The sequence below is a fragment of the Mizuhopecten yessoensis genome, unplaced genomic scaffold (genome assembly GCF_002113885.1).
Source record: "Mizuhopecten yessoensis strain PY_sf001 unplaced genomic scaffold, ASM211388v2 scaffold8469, whole genome shotgun sequence".
Classification (NCBI taxonomy): domain Eukaryota; kingdom Metazoa; phylum Mollusca; class Bivalvia; order Pectinida; family Pectinidae; genus Mizuhopecten; species Mizuhopecten yessoensis.
Genome location: NW_018407563.1, coordinates 512,764 through 525,050, shown reverse-complemented (window position 1 = coordinate 525,050; position 12,287 = coordinate 512,764). Strand labels below are relative to the sequence as shown.

The 12,287-nt window shown below is 37.2% G+C and overlaps 1 protein-coding gene across 3 annotated transcripts in view; it reads left to right on the top strand.

Annotated features, from left to right (window-relative positions):
* The first annotated feature begins 5,408 nt into the window (after nt 1–5,408).
* Nucleotides 5,409–12,287, top strand: part of LOC110456024 (serine palmitoyltransferase 1-like) — an 18,090-nt gene continuing 11,211 nt past the window's right edge. For all 3 annotated transcript variants that reach the window (XR_002463544.1, XM_021506539.1, XM_021506538.1), the window contains exons 1-5: nt 5,409–5,480; nt 7,399–7,506; nt 7,980–8,083; nt 9,565–9,658; nt 11,882–11,954. Coding sequence is in view for 2 of the 3 variants with exons in the window: in XM_021506539.1 (XP_021362214.1) it covers nt 5,415–5,480; nt 7,399–7,506; nt 7,980–8,083; nt 9,565–9,658; nt 11,882–11,954 (445 nt within the window). In the remaining variant the exon portion in view is untranslated. The remainder of the gene's footprint in view (nt 5,481–7,398; nt 7,507–7,979; nt 8,084–9,564; nt 9,659–11,881; nt 11,955–12,287) is intronic.

Below are 12,287 nucleotides of genomic sequence, written 5' to 3'. Positions count from 1 at the left end.
CCGGGGGGGGGGGACTAGAGTTTTGCGCTGTGTCCAACCGTCCTTCCGCTATCTTGTCCGGGCTCTATCTCTTACACTACTAGTCACTGGAACTTCAGGTTCCAAAAGTTGTTAAGCCAAGGGGTGGAGGTGGGAAATAGGCTCCAAATTCCATGAAAATGCTCCTTTCGGCATGCGTCCCAAACAGCCTCTGACAACCAAAGTCCAACTCCAACCTTCACGAGTGGTTTATCATCGGTAAACCCGGTGGAACTGTTTCAACTGACTGGAGAAGGGACGAAGGCGAGCCACTGGCACCTCAAAACCAGATAGCCTCGGGCAGATGGGGCTCGTCAACCTTGGAGAAGGAAAACTCGGGACTCAAAACCTCCGCTGCCTTGCGGCCACACCCTTCACCAGGGAAAGGCTTCAGGTGACAACCTCGAGGAAAATCCAGAACTAGGAATCTGTAACATCCTTCCTGTACTTCAAGGATCAGAACATTTGTTCCGAAGTTAAGGGTGAGGTAGTCCCGACAGAAAACCTTGAGTGCTGAAGACCGCGGTGTTGGGCCATACAGTGCACTCTAACAGACCACAACACCACGCATAAACAGCCATTATGACACTGGAACTTCATACTTGGTGTATGGGTTCACCTTGGGGAGACAGTGTGTCATATATCGAAAGTAGGTCACTCTGACCTACATTTTGACCTTTGACCTACATCAAAGAAAGACATTGTCCAGGCTCTATCTCCTACACTACTAGTCACTGGAATTTCATACTTGGGGTATGGGTTCACCTTTGTGAGTCGGTGTGTCGTGTATTAAAAGTAGGTCACTCTGAACTACTTTTTGACCTTTGACCTGCATCAAAGAAAAACTTTGTCCGGGCTCTATCTCCTACACTACTAGTCGTTGGAATTTTATACTTGGAGTATGGGTTCATCTTGGTGAGGCAGTGTGTCGTATATCAAAGTAGGGCACTGTTTTTGACCAGTTCACTGACACTTTTCCTTATTAAATATGGTGGGTCCGTCAAACATTCATATATAGAATAAGTTCCTGCAATTTGTCATTTATGCATTTCACATTTGGTTGGGGACTATAATTCGCCGAATTGTCTTGTTTTCAATATATCTTGTATTCAATCACTGTAGGCAGTGGCTGTGGTCATACATGTGGCATTTTATCATGGAAGGTTCAACAAGTTAAGGTTCACAAATACATATCTCTAGATCAGAATTGAAGGATTTGTTCACCAGCATTAATGCCTGATCCTGATTTTTTTCCAGACTGCTGTAGCTAAAAGGACTTGTGTCGAATTTGTACCAGTTTTCTGTATGTGGAAGTTGTAGACAATTTGTTTTTGTTATGTTTAGAAATATGTGCAAAAAGGATGTGTCTTACAGGGTCAATTTCTTATTTTGTGCACCTTAAGATGATGAGGAAAACTATTGCAAAGATTCAACCATTTCCTTAACAATTTTATATTAAACAAGAATTCCACGGAACTTGATGTGTCGCCTGCTCAGATATGCCAAAACGCGGAAAGTTGAACCTCGACAAAAAAAACATAATACATGTTGAACATAATTGCTTCTATCGTTACCGTACAAATTTTGAAAGGAATTAATTAAAAAATAAAAATGTCTTGCATTTACTACACAATGTCCATTTGACAATAAAAGGGGCATAACTCCATCAAAAATGCACGTAAACTTCTAAAATGCGCACCGAGCTATATTGGTATGCAATATGTGTACCAAGTTTAAGCTCAATCAACCCAAGGGAACTCAAGTTATCGCACAGAAACTTTGTTTCGGACGACGCAACCGACAAGTAATACCGTATATGTCGCCTTGCGTTTTCCTTAAAAGTGATTGACGTAACGTCATCATTCACCACGTGCACGTAGTAATATTTTTCATACAAATATGTGCAAATGAAATAAATTTCACATGTTATTATTAAAGCCATCGACATCAAATTAAACTCAATGTTGTGGGATGTTTTCAAATTTAAAGTAACGATAGTATACATATTTTTATCTCTCCCTTAAGAAAAGATCACCTTTTCCCGCTTAAACCAGTTATTTCGTTCACTCAGTTTATGCAAGAATTATGAAAAACTAAATTGTTAAATAAATGCGACATCCTTCACAGGAAATTTGAAAACTGATAATTAGAAAATGTACATAAAATGAAAACCTGAGATATTATTAATACGTATGCATGTTACGTAAGCTGTTATTGCGTGTAAAATACAACCATGCATAAAACATTCACGAAAAACGTTAAATGTTCATAAGCACAAAACAAGGTAATGACGTTCGAATTAACGTTTCCGACGCAAAACAGCGTAGCGTTACATAACGGCTAGACCTGGGTGAATCAATGCTGTGCAGCGGCAGTGTTAGGACACACAATATATCAAAAGGACGCATTTTACGGACCGTTACATAACGGCTAGACCCACTAATATCTAAATTCCCCAAATACTGTCGCTCCAATTTCAATAAACTTTTGTATATCGTTTGAATAGGCAGTGGCGGATCCAGCGGGTTTTTCTGGGCTTCAAGAACCCTCCCCCACCCTGAGAATTTTCTTTAAAGATCACGCTTTTCACAATTTTCCTCAATTTTTCCCCATTTGGACTTGCACCAAACCGAATACAGGCAAACGACATAACATATTAATCTAGAAATCATATTGCGAATGAACGGACATTTTGAAAAACTAAAACACTAATGATGCATGTGGGTTTCCTGTATTTTTTGCAACTTTCAAAATTGATATCGACTTTCAAGTGTCATATAGTTCAAGAAAACATTGTTATGTAGCTTTAAAATTCAAACATCTGCGGAATGGGCCCATAAACGCGCATTCCGTTTACGTTACACATTACATTGGAATAATGGCGAATGTTGACGTTATAACGGCGATTATAACGTTGCACTCGAAACCTCTATGCGTGCTGTCCATGTGATATATAGAGTCTCAGCACCAACTTACCAGTCGTTGATTTCTCTTATTTTATTACTGCAATTTACCAATTGCCATTTTTTTGTGAATGTTAATTGCCGTTTGTTAATTCACAATTGCTCATTGGCATTTTTCACTTGCTTATTATTGCCAATCGGTTATTCTCACTTGTTACTTTGCTTGTTGTTTGTATGATAAATTTGATTATTGACACCTGGCAATTACGGAGTGTAACCGTTAAAGTCATATATATACCGTTCTCTCATAGCAATTGGCAAAAAGGAAATGACAATTTAAGTTCAACAAGCCCTCTAAAAGATAATATAATCATCGAAAGTTTAACTCTGATAAGCCATATTTAAAGACCCCTATTAAACATCGGAATTCAGATAGGTGAATTGTACAAAGCGACGTTAAAATTGTACAAAGCGACGTTAAAATTGTACAAAGCGACGTTAGCAAAGATAATAAAGGCATTAAGACTGATGTCTTCATAACAAATAGTCACTTGACTTGTAACATATCAATCTATTTTGCAACCCAACTGTATGAATGCTACATAATAACATAAGTTATTTTAAGTAAGGTCGTGCGGCCAAATTTCATTTAGTTATTTGTTAGCTGTTCGATAGGCGTAGCCTACCGGTCTCAAATCAAGATGGTTGGGACTATGAGAATGCACAAAAATCATAGTAAAATGCCCCGGAAAAATGTTTCACAGGTATATATATGATCTATTTTTATACTTCCTATGTATATACAAAGACCTTACTTTAGGTCTCTGGTATATAAAGGCGTTGCTGTATTATTATATTATTGATTATATTGATCAAAAGACGGTGCAACAAAACATCGTGTCCACCACACGCGCTCGAGTTTCTCTGGTCATGATCCCCTTGTTCGGATTATCTAGAAAAAAGGCAAAAACACTACAAATGAGCTCTGAGTGCAACTGTTAAAGTCGTCTGCTGGATAACCGAACTACTCGGTAGTGAGGCGGACGTAAAACCTATCAATCAATCTGTTAAAAGCAGACGACAGCAATCAACCTGAACACCTTTACTAGCGCGTCATTGTTTTATTTCGGTATTCTATTTGGTTGCCACGTGATTTCTTAAAGGTATTTCATACAGGCGCATGTCATTGTATATAGTATGAGACTGGATCATAACTTTTCCAGAAATGCATGCACAGGTAAGTGTTTTCATGAATTATAATATTCAATGCAATTTTGCGCCACTAAAATTTTGCATTCAAATGTTACTTTTCAGACAAAGTCAACAATATTTTCAACAAATAATTTCTGCAAAGGTCATTGTTGACATTTTTCCTGACATGGGTATACCAACCAACTTCCACATTTTTATCATTTTGAGGAAAAGTTATGAGCCAGTCTCAAACTATATACACTGACATGAGCCTGTATGAAATACCTTAAGCTTGTTTCTCCAAGATTAATCACGTGTCACGAGGTCGAAGGAAGAAACAAAGAATCGCCACGCTATGAAAGAAAATAACTCTACCATATGTAAATTATGTAGAAATATCCCGAACTCCCTCTGGTACGCTCGTTATTTTTTTTTTTAAACCCCAGACAACTTTGGTTTTTTTTGCCCCAATTTCAGGACCGTCAGGTGGAGTATTTCAATCCTACATCTATAATGTAGCTATAGTCTTACGTAGCTTTTCATTACAGGAAAACTGGCTTAAGCACATCATATAAAATTCCGCTGAACTATGACGATTATAATGCCTTTTTTTCCCTATTATAAATAATTTCGTCTAAATTCAGTTGGCCCGGGTTGCAATATATTGACAAATCATAATGATCGTAAGCTATTTTCACCAAGATATCAGTTTTAGTGCCTTATCACTGACCTGTTTGAGCAATAACTGAGCATTAGCAAAAGCGAGTAAATGACCAGAAGCATTTAGCATATCGATAATAACAACTACAAATGCGATAAGTTTGAAAATCGGCAAAAACAAAATGGGATCAGCAAATTGCAATAACAAAATGATCAGCTGGCATGTCGGCGGGGCCATATCGTAGTTAAGCTCTGGGCCCGTATGAATTCATGAAACCGTTCTCGTGCTCAAGCATGGATTTTGTGCTCAAGCCAGGTTTCTTTAATCTCACCTCAATTATGTCAACAATCAAAAAGTCAATTGTAAACATTGAAAACATTGAAAAAAAACAAATTGTATTTTGTCAATGATTTTTGGGGGACTATAAGAGACTTAAAGCCAAATACTGTTTTCAAAGTTTACATTTGAATTTCTGATCATTTGACACGATTTAAGAGAGCAACAAGAAAGTTGGTTTGAGCGCAAAATCCGCCTTGCTTGAGCATATATAATATATATATATATGAGAACGGTTTCATGAATCAGATTAAGGTAGGTCCAAACGTCTGATAGAGTTACGTCCCTTCATACAGGTATCCAACATGGCGTCCGTACAGTTGATTCCGCCTGTCTCCGACTTGTATGAGATGATTGAGGCGTTCCTACAGGCATGTGATTAATGTACTCGACGATAATATGGAGATGGGTTCATTATATAACTTTATATACGTCTTCTAACATTTCATGATGACTGAAATATCTTTATCACACTACTGCCAGAAATGTTGACATTACCTAATATATGGGTCAGAAATTGACAAGTGCTAAGCTTACGTTATTACGTAAAACACAGACTACTTTACAGTCCAGCAATATCGTGAATACTTAATTTGTGAAACTTTCTTTGGATCTTTATCAAACTATCATTCATCAAATGTTTAAATATCGCTTACTTATTAGGACAGTGTTCTAAAGAAAAGAGGAGAAATAGTTGGGAGGAAATCTAGAAAATGCATATAACAGATTGTAAACGAACCAAGTTGATGGATAATCCAAGGGGTTTATCTAGTCCTTTTTTTTCTACCGGTATTGGGTATTTTCCCCTCAGGAAATTTGTGCTTATTTTCCCTGAATTTTAGTAAATTGTTAAAATTTTCCCTAGGTTTTGTTAAAACTTTGTGAAATAATCAAATATTTATACCTCTTAGATTTTGGGTTCTATTTTACATTTTTTTTTTTCAAAAGCAGGTTTTTGGTGAAGAAAAAAATCCCTCATGGGATTTAATTTTCCGCTCAATTTAAAAAAAAGGTAGTTTCCCCTAAATCCTAGATAAACCCCTGAATCCCCCTCAACCCTTCCATCGTCTCTGGTCTAGGCAGGGACAATCCTGGTGGGCTTTACAGGTTCAAGTGTGGGTCAGAAATTGGTTAACAAGTGCTGTAGGGCCTAAACGTTATTATGTAAAATGCAGACAACTACAGTACAGCAATAGCGTGAATATTCTATTTGTGAAAGTGTTTCTTTGGTTTTCTATTGATCATAATATTATTCATTAAATCATCTTTTTATAATAACGCTTATTAGGACAGTGTTCTAAAGAAAAGCTGCGGAAATCTAGAAAATGCATATATAACACATATCCCTCATTTGGGAACTCCGGCTATCCTCCACCACCAAAACCTGATCCTCCACCACCAAAACCTGGCATGTCCTTATTGGCTTATATATATAAATTAAATGACCATTGCTGTTAAAAGGATGTAAAACACAAACCAAGGGGTATGCCCAGGCCTTGGGATAGATATAACTCATTGATGCCTCACATGGGTGAACATTATGCAAAAGCCAAAAGTAAGGTGGTGTCAGGCAAGGGGGGATTTAGAAAGAATAAACTTCAAGAAAAGAATTTGTGCTAGGATAGGATAAAATAAGATCCCAACTGTCGCAATTGGTTGCATTACACACTTTGTTGCAAATGTGCCAGCATACACTCTTCCTGTGCTGCAGTGACATGTAGAAAAAATGTCTGATAGAAAATGAATCATGAATAGATTGCTGTTCATCTGGTTCCTCCCTCTCCACAAGTCTAGTGTAGGTCTTTACCTTCAAGCATAGCTCCCGGGACATCAAAATGTGCAAGACCTCCTGACCAAAGCAAGGTGGCAATCAATCAAATGGTTATATGAAGAAAAAGACAGAAAATTAGAAAATGAAACGTACAAAATGGAAATTCAATATTAACAGTATCATTTTAACGAACTTAACATTTAGTAAATCTTAATACTTTCTATAATGGTTACAGTGAGCATTTCACCATTATCTAAAAAAAAATCTGTACTAACTATAATAGATGATTATTTTCAAAATTAGGCAGTTGAATGCTGATGGGTTATAGTATCATAAACAATTTATTTTCCATAATTGAAAATTATTAACTCATTCACCCCTGAAGAGTGGAGACACATTTGAACTCTTCCAAAAATAGCTTGGATTGTTCATTGTGAAATTTCAGGGGTGAATGAGTTCATTTGTATCAACTTAATCAAAGACGTGTACAGTAATTCCAATTGTTGACATGTTTACAGGCCCCTGTGTATCACTTGATCTTTGAAGTTTGCCTGATTGTACTGATTATCAAGCTAGTGTTCTCCAAGTCCTTCGCTGGTGCTCCTGAAACCATCCTAACAAAGAAGGTAAGTACTTTCACCCCCAAAATTTCATAATGAACTGTTCCAACCTTTGAAAAGAAAGAGCTCAAGTTAAATGTGTCTTCAGGGGTGAATAAGTTAAGCAGGCATGTTAAATACACTGGTTACAATATCCTGAATATCTAACTCTTCATATTTTAAAGTGCTTTTGTCATCATTCTTGACAAGCTTTTGAACATACATATATAATTGTTTGCTTTAAAAATATCAGCAGGAAGAATCATTGACAGAATTTCAACTGAAATTATGTGCAAGTTGACAATTCGTAAAACTAAAGATGGCAGGTAAAGAAAATCAGTAAAGTAAGTGAGTTATACCAAAGTAACACTACATTGTACCTTATAATGTTTTGTTCATGTGTTCTTGTGTCTGCTGTTGCCTAGATATGATAAAGCAAAAAAAAAAAAGTGGTTATCAAACATTTATTATGACAAGGATGGTTTTGTTGTTGTGTGTAGGAGGAAGAAGGGCTGATAGCAGAGTGGACACCAGACCCCCTAGAACAGGATGTGCCCCCAGATCACCCAGTGCTACAGTCTTTGGAGAAAAACCTTGTCACAGGGTAATACTCAAATCTGGTCAGTTGTCGAGTTAGATATATTCCCAAGAACAAGTGCAAGGGAAGTTTATAAGTGACATTGATATGTCAGACTGGTGTCAATTTGATACAGTCCTTGATCGCTGCTGTCTTCTTGAACGTTATACCGGTATTATAATATCACCGAAATTTATGTTTGCTTTGACAGGAGTCATCTCTCAAAGTTTCTAGAATCCCTTCCCCTCCCTATCTTTTATGTATCGAAAAATGTTCTCCATTTTCTTCTATTATTTTGTCTAAGGCCCTTTTTCTTCAATTTAGTTTTTGTGTGGTATATTATACAGGGTTCGAATTTAACCAGATTTTCTACTTGCATTTTTTCGCAAGTGGTATTTTTTCTTACTTGCTAAATGAGAAAACAACTTGCAATTTGCATTTTTCCAACTTTATTAGACATGTTAACTTAGAATTCAATTCTAAANCCAATACAACCACGTGACTAGTCAAGCCTATCGTATTTGCGCTATAAATAGTAACTAAAAATAGATTACCGAAAAACATCATGCATGCGGTAAACGTCATCATTATTTGTGCAGGTACTTCCTAACGGACATGCGCACGGGACATGTATCGATTGTAAACTTCCGTTAATGACAAAAGCTGAATCATTCATTTGGCGAATGACAAGAATGCGCTTAAATGACCGCGAGTTGTCAAAGAAAGAATTTGTAAAGACCGACCATTAGAAATGAGGATTATTCAGCCCAAAATTTTCACTCGCAAAAAAATGCTGGTGTCTGAAATCTCTACTCGCAGTTTGCAATTTGCACTCGCTTTTCGCGAGTATGCGAGCTTAAATTCAAACCCTGATATTATATTGATTTTATCTTATCAATAAAATCCTCTTTGTGTAATGTTTATGTAACAGAATTAATTATTCTTTGAGATTGAACCTGGAACAAGTCTAACGCTATATAGCACTAGATTAGATGAAGCAGTGTTTTATCAAGGTTTGAAAAAAATGGGGGGTGGGGGTTCCATTGATAGTGTGATATAGGCAGAATATAGAAGTTTATGGGGTTGATGTTCACAATCCCCCCTTCTGGAGAAAATGCTGCTAAAGAGAATTTCTCTGTAGCCGAGTCAGTAGGTAGTGCTTTACCAGTGTGTCGTGTATATTTCATAGATACAGGAGAACAGTCTCACTTTGAGGTTGTTTTATTTTGCCTAAAACACTAAAAACGTGTTCTTGCACTAGGAACTGTAGTCACACGATATAATAGTGTTTACAACACTGGACCACTTCACGGCATTATTTGACGTGAAGTGTCATCCGGGTCTAGGGAAATCTATTGTTTATTGAAGAATGCAATTGTTAGAGCAGTCATTGAATTGTCCACCTCTTAATATAGGTCTCAGCATGTATAAAGGCGGGGATTTGTATCACTTGTGATGCCCTGTCTCTAAGTTACCCAGTACATTAAGATTTTTTTATTTTTTTTTAGACCACCAGGAAAATATGTCGAAATCAACGGGAAAAAATGTGTTAACATGGCAACTCTGAACTTCCTGGGGATGTCATGTCGGCCGGAAATAGTGGTAGGTATCACACACTGTTAATGAGTTGACACAGATATAAAAAAACCATTCAAGAGGTATTACAATTGTTTTCAGTAGAGCCAATGGTTTTATCTTTTTCTTTTTGTCATTTACATTCATCATCAGGGAACTTCTATATTGAACCATGCAAAAATATCTTTTTGGGAATAGAAACATGTAAGAAATATTTGTAGTTTATTATTTCATTTTTGTCTGATTGTAGCTACTACAGATATCTATACATTGTCATAGATAATTTCTGGTATCTTTGTGACATGTTAGAGAGGCTTTTACACATTTAACAAAATTGTGTTTAGTGCCATATTATTTTTGATGACTTATCTAAGTAGCAGACCTGCTAAGCTTCGAATCTCCCAATGGGGGTCATGACCCCCATTGTGAAATTCTGTGGGGGGTGATAACGCGCGAACGAAAATTTGTGTGGAAATTTAATAATTTCGCGGGGTCTCGGCTTTAAGGCGTATTATGTTTTGTCTTCTAAAAATTAACAAAACATTTTATCACACCTTCATTGTTTTATTACGTATTCGTAATCAATATACATGTTTTTCTTTTCCTAGGTGCATACTGAAAGCATGAACCATGTTGATTTAGTTTTGCACATAACAAAGCACATTTGTATCATTTCCTTATTCAGATCTCCCTTCTGTCTGGATCTTCTTCAACATGGAAAATGTTCTCTCAGGGTCAGCATTTACTCATGATGATCACTGAAAGTATACGTACCAAACATGTCTTCATCAGCCTACACAACACACAAAAACTAAGATCATTCTTAAAGGGTTCTTTAACTGCATGCCTTTTGATATTGTTCGTAGCACCCGAAGCTACCGAAAAATGATTGGTACACAGTTTACAATAGGCAATAGGTTTACATATCGGGTCCAATATTACTCTTCTGAAGCCAGTCATAATCTTTTTCCCACGAATCATTGTAATTATAGGCATACTTTTTCTTTTTTGACGATGAACAATAAAATAACGAACGTTTTCTTGGGTTAGAAGCCATTTGTGAAAGTGAAGTGACAAGCGCTACGATCGGGATTATATGCATTGTAGTAACAGTGAACAGTACTCACCTTTTGATTTTGTCATGCTGGTTCCGAAACAGGGACACCATTGTGAAAACAAATCACTTAGTACATGTATACAGACTTAACCTATAACTGAAAGCTAAACTTCCGAGAGACACGAACGGAACATTTCCGGAAGTACGGAGATCCTAATAAAAGACGCGGATGGGGGGGATTGCGGGTCATATTTACGGAATGCGGGAGATACGTATGACCCGCACGTATGACCCGCGCGGGTCATAAGATCGTCACGGGTGATAGGGTCATTTAGCAGGTATGAAGTAGTGATATATTGATGGGGGAGGGAGGCCAAGTGGTTAAGGCATCTGACATCTGCTACCACTAGCCCTCCACCACTGGGTCGTGGGTTTAAGACCTACGTGGGGCAGTCCTCAGGTACTAGCCGTAGGTCTGTGTTTTTTCTCCGGGTAGTCTGACTTTCTCTCCACCACCAAAACCTGGCACGTCCTTAAACGACCATAACTGTTGTTAATAGGACGTAAAACACAAACAAACAAAACCAAAGATATATTGATGCATTGAGTAAGATTTAAAGTTTATGTTAAACAATTCCTTAAAAAATACTTAAGCAATGTTATGCTGTGTACAATATTACCAAATTATGCAAACAATAATCAGTAGTATATATTGTATAGTAAAATACCAGGTGATGTTGCTGTATTATTAACCAAGAAGATCCATAATTACATTGAAATCTCTATCAATAATGAAATGAGGTTAGGACATTCATGAATGGCCTGAAACATCAAACAAAATTTGGACAGATTTTAAAGGCACTTTGCTTGCTTAAAATACTTCCAGTTTGTTGTAAGACCTGCTCGAGTGACCACTGTTATGAGACCCAACTGTGTTAAGACCACTTCTGTTATGAGACCCAACTGTGTTAAGACCACTTCTGTTATGAGACCCAACTGTGTTAAGACCACTGTTAAATGCTCTGCTGCTGATATTTCATCATGTTAACAGAACCAATATTAAGAGATTACCGACAAGAAAGCAGCCACTTTATGTGCTTTCTGAAGACGATCTCGGAATGTAATTTCAACTTCTTGATAAATGATCTGTCGTTTGTCCAAGAATTGATATTCTTAAATTGTTTTTGTTGTAGGATGCTGCAGTCAAGACTATGAGAAAGTATGGTGTTGGATCTTGTGGTCCGAGAGGTTTCTATGGAACAATGGGTAAGGCTGGTCTCGTACTCGGGTTTATTTGCTGAACACATCAGCTGAGAGGTAGAAATATTGAATTGGTTTTTTAGCCCACCATCATCTGATGGTGGGCTATTCAAATCACGCTGCGTCCGTTGTCCGTCGTCCATCCGTAAACAATTCTTGTTATCGCTATTTCTCAAGAAGTACAAGAGGGATCTTTCTCAAATTTTATATGTAGGTTCCCCTTGGTCCTTCGCTGTGCAGGGCAACTTTTGAGACTGATCGGATAAACAACATGGCCGACAGGCAGCCATCTTGGATTTTGATATTGAAAGTTTGTTATCGCTATTTCTCAAGAAGTAC